At 31.0% G+C, this 15751-nt stretch overlaps 1 protein-coding gene across 3 annotated transcripts; it reads left to right on the top strand.

Moving 5' to 3' along the window:
• Nucleotides 1-359: 359 nt before the first annotated feature.
• On the top strand, nucleotides 360-12034 carry LOC143230554 (uncharacterized). 3 transcript variants are annotated; one of them, XM_076464326.1, is made up of 4 exons: nucleotides 360-567; nucleotides 4073-4225; nucleotides 10158-10264; nucleotides 11804-12034. In XM_076464326.1, exons 2-4 carry the CDS (start codon nucleotides 4114-4116, stop codon nucleotides 12017-12019), a joined length of 435 nt encoding a protein of 144 aa, XP_076320441.1. In that variant the 5' UTR covers nucleotides 360-567; nucleotides 4073-4113; the 3' UTR covers nucleotides 12020-12034. The 3 variants fall into 3 exon arrangements, with proteins under 3 accessions (XP_076320441.1, XP_076320432.1, XP_076320446.1); XM_076464317.1 differs by lacking the exon at nucleotides 360-567 and adding an exon at nucleotides 836-1016; XM_076464331.1 differs by lacking the exon at nucleotides 360-567 and adding an exon at nucleotides 1357-1375.
• The last annotated feature ends 3717 nt before the right edge of the window (nucleotides 12035-15751 follow it).

Consider the following 15751-nt stretch of genomic DNA (forward strand, 5'->3'; position numbering starts at 1 on the left):
GTCCAATCATGAGATGTTAAAAAAGTTTTAAAATAGAAGAGTATACTTTACATTAATAAGGAGTTAATAATTTCGTAAAAGTTCAGCCAACTAAAGTATTATACTTTATTTGTAGTTTCATTCTAAATGCTATGACTTAGGTGTTTAATGTTCCGCTTTTTACTTATATTACTAAAAGCTTTTGAGTGCGTGTGGCTGTCCTGTGGTAAGATAATGGTAAGTCTTTGGATTTACAAAGCAGAAATAAGGCTTTCCGTGGACACAGCAAATAGTCCGATGTAGCTTTGTTTGGCTTGGCTCTAAATAATATTCCATCAGTCAACGGAACTTAGCGTTCCACATTTTACCTAGAGCCTGTTTATTGAGAGAGAGGATATGGCATATTTAGGAACAGAAATCAAGGGAGCAAGATGGTAAACGAACAGAAGAGACAAGGTTATATCTTATGGTTAAAAGCACAGTACTGTAAGTTAATAATGATGGTCAACAATTAGATAGAAGTGCAGAGTTAGGGTTATTTAGTATTATTAAAAGTATTCTTGAAGATGAAGAAAAAAGACAATTCCGGTAAGTTAGTAATTGTATACTGCAGTAACATAGATGAGGTTATTTGTAAATTAAATTTCATAAAAAAAAGTTGTACAGAAAACTAGGACTATAATTTGCATACCAAATTTGGAAGGAAATTAGTAATGTATATTATTATACTATATATTGGTATTAAACTTGGTCCTCAAATTGAGTAAAGTTTTATTTTTAGTACGGCATTTTGAATCATTAAATTTGATAGGGCGTAACAAAATTATGGCCCCTATATTAAGAAAACTGAACTAGTTACATGTGATAAGCATTTAACAACATAATTATTATAAATGACTGACAAGAAGTTATATTAACTGTGTAGATAATTATAGCTTAATCTTAGCAAGTTATCACTCAGTTTGTTTTACATTGTAAGGAAATGTTTAAGATAAAATGTTTGTTGTATTAAGACAGTTCTGGAAGTTCCCCGAGCAGTAAGTTGAATATGTTTTGGAAATTTAGAAAAATGTACAACTTAGAATTTTTACTGTTACAGTGAATAATATATGCAGATACATATGTTACCATTCTTTATTGAATTTTACTTCTGTTACTCTGAGTAAAATTTGTTAGAGAAATTATGATTATTTTTGGCAACTACATTCTTCATAAGGTGTATATGATATAAAACTGATATTTTCTATGAATAAACTCTATAGATTTTCAACTACTTATCTGAGAAGACCAAGGTTCGAGGGGTCGTTTCCTTTGAGGGTACATTAGGGAACGGTAGTTACAGTACAAGTTTTAGTCCTGGCTAATTAGACTTTTAGTCCAGATGACTAGAACACAAGTAAGGATGTAGGATTTTGATATAATGGAAATAACTGATACTTAGTTAAATGTATAGTTGAGAGAAATGTCTTTGAAATACAGGGTTATAGGCTATTTAGTAGTGATAGAGAACTAAAGAGAGGGTTAGGGGTGACTTTATACATAAACTGTGAGTTGCATCTTGTTGAAGTGACATCAGATATAATAGTGAGGTGACTGACCTTGTTCATGCTACTTAATACATGAGGAAAAGGGTTTAAGTTGGGATTTGTTACAAACTACCAGATTAAACTGGTGAAATTAAACTGAGATTTCAGTTATCAAAGAAGTTAGAATTATAACTGATTTTAAACTATAAGCATATAGACTTGGAAATGTTAAAATGGAATCCTGAAGTTTCCAGAATCAATTGAAGAGAGTTTTCTTCACAGATCTGACAAGAGCCGTATGTTGTTAATTGGAGATACTAACTGAACATGCAAAAATTTTAAAAAAATAAATTCAGTGTTCAAGTTAAATATGTTCCTTATAGAAATATAAAAAGGTGACTACCAGTAAAAAGCCCAGTTTGGTTCACAAAGATCTTAACCCTAAAACAGCAGCCATCATCAACTGATGGTGCTACCTACAACACTCCTGCTGTTTAAGGGCTAATGGATAAAATTTAAAAAAAATCATACATTTAAAAAGTTTAAATTAATCACCATGATGAAAATCTTGAGTATTACAGAAGATTAAGAGAATTGGTTAAAGAGGAAATAAGAAAATCTAAAGGTTGTTTGAAAATGTACAAATTAACAGTAAGTATTTCTTTAAATACATAAAGTAAAATGTTATCATGAGATGTACAATATTTAAGGCATAACAAAGGAAGGTAAATGTCTGATGGTTAGTAGATACCTTGTGTATTATATTCTAGTTTTATTTTACCTTCCACTAATGAACAGTTGTCAGACAAGATGATCACACTAATTGTGAGGTTGTTAACAAATTAAGTGTTTAAAACATAAATCTTCTAAGTTTAATATTTTCCCAAGGTTTTTGAAGGGGGTTAAGAATTGCATTAGTGAGTCACTTGCTATTCCTTTAATAATGGCCAGTTTTCAGAAGATTAGGAAGAGGTTGGAGAGGCTGATAAATGATGCTAATAAAAGAACTGGCTATCAGGATGACAACTGTGATGGGTAGGTTGTCATACAAGAACTGGTTATCAGGATGACAACTGTGATGGGTAGGTTGTCATACAAGAACTGGCTATCAGGATGACAACTGTGATGGGTAGGTTGTCATACAAGAACTGATTATCAGGATGACAACTGTGATGGGTAGGTTGTCATACAAGAACTGGCTATCAGGATGACAACTGTGATGGGTAGGTTGTCATACAAGAACTGGCTATCAGGATGACAACTGTGATGGGTAGGTTGTCATACAAGAACTGGCTATCAGGATGACAACTGTGATGGGTAGGTTGTCATACAAGAACTGGCTATCAGGATGACAACTGTGATGGGTAGGTTGTCATACAAGAACTGGCTATCAGGATGACAACTGTGATGGATAGGTTGTCATACAAGAACTGGCTATCAGGATGACAACTGTGATGGGTAGGTTGTCATACAAGAACTGGCTATCAGGATGACAACTGTGATGGGTAGGTTGTCATACAAGAACTGGCTATCAGGATGACAACTGTGATGGGTAGGTTGTCATACAAGAACTGGCTATCAGGATGACAACTGGGATGGGTAGGTTGTCATACAAGAACTGGCTATCAGGATGACAACTGTGATGAGTAGGTTGTCATACAAGAACTGGTTATCAGGATGACAACTGTGATGGGTAGGTTGTCATACAAGAACTGGTTAAGGTCTCTGAAAGTTTTATGAAGAGAGAAGTTAGAGGTTCTAATTAACATATTTTATGTTAAATGAATCAATAGTTTTCATGTATCATTTTATTCCATGTTTGATGATTGGCTGAAAGAAATATAAACTTTTTGATGGTTAAAGTCTTCTTCAGTCAAGGCAGTTTTATTTTTTTTTGAAAGGGTAGTTGGCTTTTGGAAGGGGCTTCCTTCAGGTTTGGTGGAAACAAACTTTAAGAGTTTAAATATCTGAATAATAAGAACTGCCTCTGTTTTTTATTTTAACAGCCTATTTTAATGGATGGGATAGTTTAGATAGACTGACAGGTCAGCTTTTCTCCATAAATCTTATATTAGGTGCTGTAATTGTTTATTTGTTTTTAACAACTATCTCTAAATAGATGTCAATATGTGGTAGTTTGTATCTTCTGTAAAATAATTTTCAATATGGGATATATTCAACTTGATTGTTCATGACAAAAATCTGATACTGTAAATAATGTAATGCTAAAAATTGGGAACTGTTGTTTTTTTGATCATCAGGATATTTAGGGTACTTTAGATTGTTTGGTATTTATTTTCTGAAGGATAATATTGTTTTACCCAATATATAATCATTGTTCATATTTGAAGTAACACATCTTGGTAGAACAGTAACTGTCTTTTTCAGTCCAGTACTGTACATTTGATACAAAGTAAGTTCTAACATCATAAAGTGTAAGAATGATAAAACTTGCATATTTTTATATAAAATGTTATATTAGGATAAATGTTTGTTTATTTGTTAGGAACAGTTGTTGGTAATAATAACCTTGTATGAAGGTTCAACATGTTATTGTTTTTCATTAGGATAACTGAAGCTGCAGATAAGGTGACATACTGATGGAACCATGGATGTATTTAAGACTGATATTCAACAATTTCCTGATGAGAAACGGGATGATTTGATGATAGTAAAGCTGCTGAAAAATGAAAGTGACACTGAAAATGCATCAGTTCCTAGTAGGTTGGATTATTTAGATTAAAAACTATGTTTTTCCTAACATATATTTCTTTAACATTTATGACGAAAAATATCACTAATAGCTGGTCATATAAAACTGGCTTCAAAATGATTGGTCTTTTATACCTGGTATGTTTAATTAGATTTAGTTTACTTTTGACCAGGAACGTATCAGAGCTGACTATTTCACTTTAGACACTTTCCATAATATTTCTACTTAATTGGAAGCTGTTTATTTTGTGAAAGATAACTGTTTTCTTTCCATATCATAATTTCCTAACAGTAACAACACTGTGATACACTTATTTGTTATCCAAAGAAGCTATAATTCAATTATATAGATCACTGGTTAGGTTTTATTTGTACTATTTTATTCAATTTTGAGGTTCTTACTGTACAAAGCATGTTTTTAGTTGTTGTAAATGATTCACAGGAGGGCTACCAGGATGATACCTGGGATCAAAAGTTGTCATAAGAGGACAGGTTAATAGTTGAGACTTCTGAGGTTGTTTTCTCTTGAAATAAAGAATTACAAGATATTAGATTGAGGTGTTTAAGATTAAAGAAACTGATATTGTTAGTGTTTTTTGTACTTAATGGTGCCAATGATATGATCAAATGACAAAAATATGAGTTATGTTAGGGTAGGAGTCATGTTAAGGTAAGATAGTTTTATAGTTTTATATTTATAACAGGATGGTTTGTTGTTTATTTAATAAAATATGTATGATTAGTTATTCAACATCATTATGTTAAAGGGAAAATATATATAACTGACTGATAAACTGCTTTGAACAGAGGTTATTAAGTAAAGTTTTAGTTTGATTTTTAAATGGCCACACTAAAATACTTCTTCAGTGAAAGTTTATTGTATATTATGTAAGTTAGTGCTGTTTGTATTTTATTCAGTTATGTGTCATTAACATTGAAAGTCTTAAATTTTGTTATTTTTAGAAGTGATACTTTATTGTAAGTTTACAAATCATGCATTATGCAGTTTACTAATTATGAATTAGTTATTGTTATATTATTGTTGTGTTACTAGAATATATAGTTTTTATAGTATCTAGTAGTGTATGGAACATTCTAGACTTTTATGAAGGTATAAATATGCATTGAAAATGTAGTTTAATAGATAGATCCAAGCTACATGATTGTGAATTTAGTCATAAATAACAATTAGTGGTGATTTCTAAAGTGAAATTATCACAGTTTGTATTTTAATAACATATTAAGGAAGAATAATTCATCTTGTCAATTGTGTTCTAAAGTAACTGAACCAGTTTTTGTGGATGTTGATTAAAATAGACAACTATTTAAATCTTTGGATATAACTGTGATGGACAACATTTGTGTCCAGAGATTTAAGTAATTTTAAAACAATTGCACTGTTTATTGTTGAAATTTATCACCAACAATTCAAACACCTGATGTAAAGAATCTGGCCCATACATAAAACCTGACAACTGTGTTTCACGTGGTTCTGAACTTGAATGTAGTGTTAATCACATAATGGATTATTTCTATACCCACATGTGGTATTAATAGCAGACCATATTGCATATTAAGCCTATCAAATGGAAACTAGTAACGTTAAAAGCCTATGATGATATACAAATGATTTGGGATGTGTGGAAATTTTATAATATACAGAGTTTAAAAAAAAAGGATATCCTGTGTTATGCTGAATAAACTGTTGAGAAAAATAAGGATGTTCCATGTCATGATAATAACTATACTTACAATAAGGATGTTCCATGTCATGATAATAACTATACTTACAATAAGGATGTTCCATGTCATGATAATAACTATACTTACGATAAGGATGTTCCATGTCATGATAATAACTATACTTACAATAAGGATGTTCCATGTCATGATAATAACTATACTTACAATAAGGATGTTCCATGTCATGATAATAACTATACATACAATAAGGATGTTCCATGTCATGATAATAACTATACTTACAATAAGGATGTTCCATGTCATGATAATAACTATACTTACAATAAGGATGTTTCATGTCATGATAATAACTATACTTGCACCAAGGATGTTCCTTGTCATGATAATAACTATACTTACACCAAGGATGTTCCGTGTCATGATAATAACTATACTTACACCAAGGATGTTCCGTGTCATGATAATAACTATACTTACACCAAGGATGTTCCGTGTCATGATAATAACTGAACTTACACCAAGGATGTTCCATGTCATGATAATAACTGAACTTACACCAAGGATGTTCCATGTCATGATAATAACTGAACTTACACCAAGGATGTTCCATGTCATGATAATAACTGAACTTACACCAAGGATGTTCCTTGTCATGATAATAACTGTACTTACACCAAGGATGTTCCTTGTCATGATAATAACTGTACTTACACCAAGGATGTTCCATGTCATGATAATAACTATACTTACACCAAGGATGTTCCATGTCATGATAATAACTATACTTACACCAAGGATGTTCCATGTCATGATAATAACTATACTTACACCAAGGATGTTCCGTGTCATGATAATAACTGTACTTATACCTTTATTTCTAAATGTAAGAACTCTTTCCAACAGTTCAGATAAACAGAATGCTGATATTTAACTTCAACATTTTGTAAATGTTAGTGGTATTTGTTTATTAATTAATCAATGTCCCTTTAATGAATTACATTCAGTTAATAGTTTTTTCCAAACCATGGTACCTAGAAGCAGAACAGAGGGTGAGATGACAGCTGCTAGCTAGCTACCTTCATTCTCTAGTCACTACTTTAAAATTACCTTCAGTAGCTTTGTAATAAGAAAAATACAGTACGCAAGTTTTGAGGCAATATTGTGATTATTGAAAAACCAAAAAGTGATAAATAGTTGAATTTTAAGAAAAACAATATAGTTGTGCTATTTCAATCATTTTGTACTTTTATCTAACCACAAAATCAAATATTTGGCCAGTAAAACACGTTCTTTTGAAACAAAACTGTTTCTATAAATGATAATACTGTGAGTATTCAACCTATCTTTAAAGATTTTAATTAGTCAACCATGTTTATACATTTGTTAATAATAGTATGACTTTATAATACTTCTCCTTGAAAGGTGTTAATTAGTCAACCATGTTTATACATTTGTTAATAATAGTATGACTTTATAATACACTCAAAGGTTTTAATTAGCCAGCTGTGTTTATACACTTGTTAATAATAGAATGACTTTATAATACCTTCAAAGGTTTTAATCAGCCAACCCTGTCTTTGCACTTGTTATTAAATTCTCAGGATCTGACCAAATCTGTTTGAAACTTCAATCAAAACACGTTCAAACATTTTTATTTTATGCAAATGTTCATGTGTTTAATAAAAGCTATTCTCCATTTGGAATGATTTCTTGTTGGTAACACTTGATTCTGTTGATGTTTCGAATCAGTGCAGTGTTTTGTCTCATCCAAACCACAGTCTACTGGTCCCTTTTTAGTTTTTGTTTACTCAGTAAGACATCAACATATCTTTTCAATATTTTGAAAAATATTTCAGTAATTTTAACAGAAGATGATTACATTAATTATTTATACATACGTACAGCTTCTAAAAACCTTTTTCCTGAGAATTGGTTGTTACATACTTGTTTAAAACCAATATTTCAAGCCTAGTTGTCATTGTTACCACAAAGCTGATTCTAACAGTTAATACATCAGTTATACAAACTTATAAAGATACACTGCATTTTAAGTTGAACCTGTGCAGAATAAATTATATCATTTAGAGAAAACATTTTGTTTTTAATATATTGCAAATATTTGATAAATGGATAACAATTAGGAAAAAAATGATCAGTGATACATAATGGACTGATTATAAGCCATTATTTAATCAATTTTGTAACAGTAACATGTTTCTTCTAAAAACTCGTTTGTCAACCAGAGATAGAGGACAATATACAAGTTCCAGTAAGTTCATTATTAAAGTATTTTGATTTTTTTGGTGGATTAATGAAAGTTCTTAATGTAAATCTTAGAAATGTTTCTCATTTATCATTGTATGAAAGTCAACTTGTGTTATAACTTAATGTTATAATGTGTTTGTATAAACTGTAATTTCTGGCTTTATGGTTAACTTAAGTAACATTGTTAAAGTAACCATGATTATCTTAGCCTGAAGAAACTGAACTTGAACAAACAATATTACTTCATATTTAGTTCCCAGCCTGCTCTGTTACAATTAAATATAAATTTGTTCTATGATTAACCCTTTTGTAACAGGCTTGGTATAACATAGATGAGTTTGTCTACACATTTACATATGCTAAGTATTTGTACTATAACTTTTGATACAACATGTTTATCTTCACATAATGTGGAACACCTTTAGAAAAGATTACAAGTTTTATATTCACAAAAAATCAGGTTTTTAATGAAATGTAGTGACTAAAGATTTGTGTTTGAAAATACTGAGTCTGTTTTCTTACTAGTCTGAATGTAAAATGAATTCATGTTATGATTAAAAAAATATTTTTTGTCCCAAAAATCTCAAATATTTTTGTAATCTTTAAAACCTCCTAAATACATTTCAAATGTTTGTTCTAGGTAAGACTTTGTTTTGTTATTTTCTATATTCTGACTATATGGGGTCTGTCACTTGACTAACCTCATAACTATCATAAAAAAATTAGGAAATGAATATAAGTTGTGTTTTTTCATGTTAGAATGACTACATATTACAACACAAATACAAATGTTTAGTCTTGTAGCACTAAATTTACAAGTTTTGTATATTGACCTTCCAGTCATGTGTAGCTAATGTTACATGACTTGCATTGACATGGTGCATTTTCACTTCTGTTATGTATCCAATAATGTAAAACTGACTTATAGTCTTCACTGTCTTAGTTGTGTTTTAGTGGACTAGTATTTTGTAATATACAGTTGCATTTAAATCATTATATATTTGTGTACAGAATATTACTATTTAGAAATAAATTATCAAATTTGTTTTCCTTAAAATGTAGAACAATAAAGAAGTTAAACAAGTATCTATTATTGCTCTACCTTTGAACTTGGCTGCTGGACGTAGGTTGCTAAGCCTTTTAAATTTTTGTATGTTGAGGATATGAAAGTTTTATGTTTTGTATATACAGTTGAATAACCAAAAGAATCCTAAGTAACTATTCTGGTACCATAGCATTCCACTATAATTTAATGAGCTTAGTAACTAAAATGAATTCAGGTTAAAAAACAAACTTTGAGCAGATTAAAGACATAATCTACAAAATCTTTGTTTAAAAGAACTTGCTAGCCTTTTCATAGATTAAAATGGCTGAGAACCCCACTAGGGGACAGTCTAAGCTGTTGATTGGTTATTCACACGTCACATGTTAAAGTGTATATAAGGGATAGTTTCCAAAAAAGGAAAGAAGTGAATGTGTTTGATTTAGTAGCTGACCAAAATAAAAATGAGTTTCTTATTTTATATTCCAGCTCGTTAATATTGGAAATCCGAGTTTCTTTTTCATACAAAACTATAGACTTAGTATTTTGATGTTACAAATGTCTAATTTTAAACAGTGCTGCATTCAACATGCCATGTGACTCACTAAAGTCTTTGTTTAGGTGTTATTTTAATATTAACATTTAAATTAAGAAATTAACTCGTATGTAATATTGAAGTTTGAATTGTCATCTACACTTTGATTCCAAATTTATTGACACAAGTTCATAAAATATTAGTTAAATAAAATTTTGAATTCAGGTTAACAAACGGCATGATACGACCTTTGCCCCTTGACCTGTCATGAAATGGTTAAGGAGAACGAGCAGAGAGAAAAACTGTCTTAAAACTTGTTACATGTACGTTGTGGTGATGCACAAGTCATATTAATGTGTACTATTACAGAAATATTATACAATTTATACCCTAGTGACAAGAGAAGATACTACCCTAGAGGAAGGATCTTCGTTTCCCATTTCTGATAGTGAAATGGAAGGAGAAGAGCAAGACGAGGATAAATTAGTAGATGAAACTGAGGTAATTTGTTGTTTAAAAACAGTTAAATATTTTTATTAAGATGTAACAGTGTGTTCTTGTGGATGAACATTTAGGTTGTGCTATAGATATAGTTGATATCTTGTTGAATTACATATGTCTGATGTGACTGGTTCTGGTCATATGTTTACAACCAGAATTAATTGTCATTTCTGAAATTTTGTTAACATTAGACAGGCCCAGCATAGTCAGGTAATTAGGTTGGTTGACTTTTATAATCTGAGGTTTGCAGGTTTAAATCCCTGTGCCACCAAACTTGCTTACCCTTTCAGCTGTGGGAGTATCATGTGACAATCAATCCCACTGTTTGTCGTTAAAAGAGTTGGTGGTAATGACCAGCTGTCTTCTCTCTAGTTTCTCACTGTGAAATTAAGGACCACTTATGTATGTAGCTCTTGTGCAGCTTTGCATGAAATTCAGTGCAAATCAAACCAACATTAGATATACACCTGGTGGGAAATAAAGTCACTAACACTGTCATATTGTTCGTGTGATATCGGTGATCTTGACAGCCCACTGGTTAGTTTGTAAAATTATAACTAACAATAAAAAAAGATCCAGGTGTGATCTTTCTCATTGTAATGTTGAGTTTCTTCTTGCATCCAGTTAACATTGTACATTTCAGTATATTTGTATCAACAAAGGTTTAATTTGGGCCTACATAGGTCTTTTCCACTGACAAAAATGTACAATCTTATGTTTCTTTTATAGAAGAGCAGAAACAAACATTTTAATAACAGTAGTTTTTAATGTTACGCTTTTGTAGACGTGGTTTGTAACCAAACAGGAAGTTACTTTGGTTCTCAAATGTAAAGCAGAAGTAAATTTAATAACAAGCTGTGAATAGAAACAATGAAACATTTCATCATTATAATGTTTATCTACAAAGCTGACTTCAGTACTTACTTCTGTAAATTATGTTTACAGCTGTGAATGTTCTGGTCATGATGCTTTCCACAGTGAGTAACAATGGAAAGTTTTCATAGAGTTCTTTGTACAGAAATACATGTAGTGAATCTTTGCAGCTTCCTGTTGTTCTGAGTTTAAATAGTTAAGGGACCCTTACATGTAACTTATAGATATACACAACTGAGAATAATGCATTGAATCGGTATCTGTAGACTTATTTTATCATTTAAAACAAGTATGTGTAATGTATTACCAACAAGCCCATTTGCTCCCAACCTGGTTCATCAAATATAATTGAAACTGACCAGTGAGCCATCTACAAATTTATAAGTTTATCTGTTATCAAGAAGAAAAACTAAGAGTGTTTTACTGCTCACAAGGAATTGAACTTATAAACAATAAATGAGTTTGTTTTCAACTGTTGGGTTCATTTTTATTTAAATTATTCCATTAGTCACATGTGGAAACATCCAGAATACTCATGAATATGTTACCATTTGCCTTGAGCTATGGAAGAAGTTGCACAACTCTGGTCTAAGACTACACATATAATATAGACTAGCAACTGTTTGGTATCAGCTTCTTAAATTTTTTATTTTCAATTTTTTTTAGAACCAGTTTGTCAAAGAAACAACTGAAGAATATGATGATACATCAGAGGATGAAATTATTATTGCCAATATCAGTTCAAGTGATGAAGATGATTTAGAACATGATGTTATTGCATTAAAAAAAAAAAAGAAACCAAAGAAAAGACTACAACATATTAATTCTGCACTAGAAGTTTTATTAGGTGAGTATAAGATTTCAAGAAATTATATTCTTTAATTATATGATGATAAAAATTGTGTTTATTATTTAAGATAAGTAATGTCAATCCTGGACAATGTTTTTCAACAATAAACTACATTATACAAAATTGATTGTAACATTAGCTTGATGGTACACCCATATGGATTCTTTGGATGTTCCTGTCAATTTAATATATTCAAAGACTAATCGGTTGATTAGTGTGGCCAAACAATATCGAAGAAAGTTGTATTTGGTAGGAACTTACCTTAACCCTTTCATATAATATACATGAGTTCGTCTACACATTTGCATATTTGTACTATAACCTTGATACAGCATGTGTATCATCACAAAATGTGGTACACTTAGTAAAGATTTTTTACAAAAGATTTGTAATTTGATGTTAAGATTGAAAAACCTATTCTTCATCCCAAAAATCTCATATTATTTGCATAATCTCAATAACCTTCTAAGTATATTTCAAACATTTGTTTTTAGTAAGACTTTGTTATTATATGTACATAAAACTATATGGGATCTGTCAATTGACCCACCTTATAACTATAATAAAAACATTTAGGAAATAAATATAAATTGTTTTTTTATGCTAGAATGAGTACATATTTTAGCATGAAAATACAAATGTTTAGTCTCAGAAGTTTAGTCTCAACACCATATACTTATTATTTTTTATTATTTGACTCTCCAGTCATGCCTAGCTATCATTACATAACTTGCGCTAATGTTATATCCAATAATATAAGTCTTCCCTGTCTTAGCTGTATTTTAGTGGACTAATATTTCGTAATATAGTCACATTTCAATCATTATACATTATGTATATAGATTATTACTATTTAGAAATAAATTAGTAAACTTGTCTTTCTTAAAATGTAGAACAATAAAGAAGTAAAATAAACAGTTATCTCTTCTAACTATGACCTTTGAACTTTGTTGCTGCTGGACACAAGTTTCTTAACCTTTTAAAATTTTGCATGTGGAGGATATAAAACAATGTTTTTAATTTTATGTATTCAATCAAATAACCATAAATGACTATACTGATACCACATAATTCCATTAAGTTTTAAAAGAATATGAAAATTTGGCAAATTAAAGACAAAACCTACCTTCTTGAAATCCTGGTTCAGTAGAACATGGTAGCCTTTTCATAGATTAAAATGGCTGAGAAAACCATTAGGAGGGTATTTTAAGCTGTCAGTTGGTTATTCACATGTCATATAATGAAGTAAATATATATAAGGGACTGTTTCCAAAAGTGTAAAGAGGTGAACAGGGCCACCATGTTTCATTCAGTACATAAGCCATATCTCAGCATAATAATAAGATATGAGGTTTTTATTCTATATTCTAACTTGTTAATATTTGAACAAAACTACAGAGTTAGTATTTTGACATCACAAACATCTGATTTTAAACATTGCTGCATTCTACATACTACATGACTCACTAAAATCTATATTTAAATGTGTTCTTTTAATATTTACTTTTAAATTAAGAAATTAACTCATAATATTAGTTTAAACTATAATCTACAATTTGATTACAAACTTATAAGTTTGTAAAACAGTAGTTTAGCAAAATTTTGAATGCCAATCAACAAACAGAATGACCTGGCCTTTGACCTGTCATGAAAGGGTTAATGTAAACAAAGTAAACTACCTCTGGGTTTGGAAAAGAAACAGTGACTATATTTTGTGGAATAAAAAAGTGTGATAGCTCCAATGTGAAGAAGTGATTAAAGTTACTGTAAAGGATTAGAAACTATAGTACAACATTTCAACCAGAAAACCTCTGAAATACTGATAGGTTTTCCTTTTTAAATTGCTGTCAGCCATGTGACTCTAAGATGTGAATGTCCTTGTAGTGATATACAACATGTACCAATTTACCTCTAGTTATCCACTCTCACACCTTCTGTGTATCTTACTGTACAAGTGTTGGGATATCTTATGTAAGCTCTGATTTCCTATCATAATTCAGTTTTCTTTACGATATTCATGATATTAACTTTACACATTGTGAATATTTGTAAGCTTTAAGTGCTGTAGCATATGCCTCTTACAATATCAGGCTTCACTGGTTTCAACTAGTAAAAACAGAGCTACAACCTTATCTTGCTGTCTATCAGCCAAGCCTCGGAGGTCACTGTTGATTCTATCACCAGAAAATCCTAAATCTTTCAAAAATAGCCCCCAAGGTGAATTCCTGTACATGGTGAGAGGACCTCCCAGAGAAGGTTCTGTACTTTCAGTTTACATCCTCTGGGATTTAAACATCCACCCACTTGTTTGCCGTGTGTGGCGACCCATGAAGGGGGATGAGAGGATCCTAGTGGTTGAGGGGTCCAACTCCAACATGCCATTTTGGCCTTGATTTCCTGTAGACAAGCAGCCTTGAGGTGCTCCCACCCCAGGATCAGTTGGTTGGTGTTGGACATTCTCAACAGGTGTTGTGAACAGTGTCTGATACTAGTGTTTAGGTATAGTGCTTACAAAGCCCTGGCATCTTTGTTTGGCATTGTAGTGCTTTCCCTTGTAGAGCTCCATGGTGTGGTCAGTGGGCACTGAAATGTAACATCTTTATTATGGATACACCCATTTATGAAAAAATAAATAAAAATTAAAAAGGTTATTGGAAAACGATCATGCATGGATGACTCTGTGCAGTCAACATTGCAGTCAGATTCTGCACCTCAATTTCTAATTATCCATTCCTTATCTGACAAATCCTTAGGGCAGATGTCCCCCTTTTTAAAAGGGATTAGAGGGGCTTTGATGGCTCCCCAAAGTCACTAAAGAAGTTGCACTCTGGAAACATTTTGGATCATATCTACAATATGTACTAAAATATTTCAAGCACAGTAAAATGATTCATGTTGTTGTAAATTGATTTTTTGTTCCCTTTATTTTACTAGTCATCTGTTTTCATCTTTTAGTACAAAACTACTTATACAACTTGTATTACAGCAATACTTGTTGCCCAGAATATTTTTAAGTTGAAAACTACAAACATTCCACTTGATTAACTGTTGTTACATTCATAATTTTTACGTTGTTGGTCTTTAGTCTTAACATACCATTAAGTAAAATAGTTATAAGTTGTTTCTTTTAATGTAAGGTATTTTCCTGTGTTCCTCTTGCATGTGTTTTGCTTCTCTCCACTTTATTCTGTAATTTTTTTAATATATTGACTTTTACAACAGTGATAAGTTAAGTCTGAAAGGTTATAAAGCTAAAAAACATATTTTGATACTCTTTAATGGGTAATATACAGTTAGCCCACTGTTTAGTTTTGTGCTTAACAACAAACAAATAGTGGTTCTAGTGCTAAATGAGGAATTTTAGTGTTTTGTTTTTTAATGATCTGCTGTGTGCTAAGGTGTTTTCTGATGAGAAGAGATCTTCCCTTCAGATCTTGCTTTCAGGTACATAAATACCTTTAAATTATAGCCTTTATGTTGGCAGTTATTTAGTGTGTGTTATATTTGTTGATTAGTAACCTGTATATATTTATTTATTTACTTGCATAAATCTGAAAACTTTTTTGAGCATTATGTGTGAAAATAAGTTTTCACAAAGTTCATAAGTTGATATATGTCACACTCACTTGACTGTTATATCTGCCCAATTCCATATTTTCACTTCAAATCCAAAGGCTTACAAGCCTGGCATGGCCTGGTGGTTACACAGCTTGACTTTGCAATCTGTGGGTTATGGGTTCAAATCCCACCATTAAATATGCCCA

Source organism: Tachypleus tridentatus, chromosome 1 (assembly GCF_004210375.1).
Source record: "Tachypleus tridentatus isolate NWPU-2018 chromosome 1, ASM421037v1, whole genome shotgun sequence".
Taxonomy (NCBI): Eukaryota; Metazoa; Arthropoda; class Merostomata; order Xiphosura; family Limulidae; genus Tachypleus; species Tachypleus tridentatus.

Bases quoted from the DNA above. Each gene is read 5' to 3' on its own strand.
- LOC143230554 (XM_076464326.1), top strand. From the start codon at position 4,114: ATGGATGTATTTAAGACTGATATTCAACAATTTCCTGATGAGAAACGG. The intron at 4,226-10,157 runs GTAGGTTGGATT...TTTATACCCTAG, and splicing joins TGAAAATGCATCAGTTCCTA to TGACAAGAGAAGATACTACC. The intron at 10,265-11,803 runs GTAATTTGTTGT...AATTTTTTTTAG, and splicing joins AATTAGTAGATGAAACTGAG to AACCAGTTTGTCAAAGAAAC.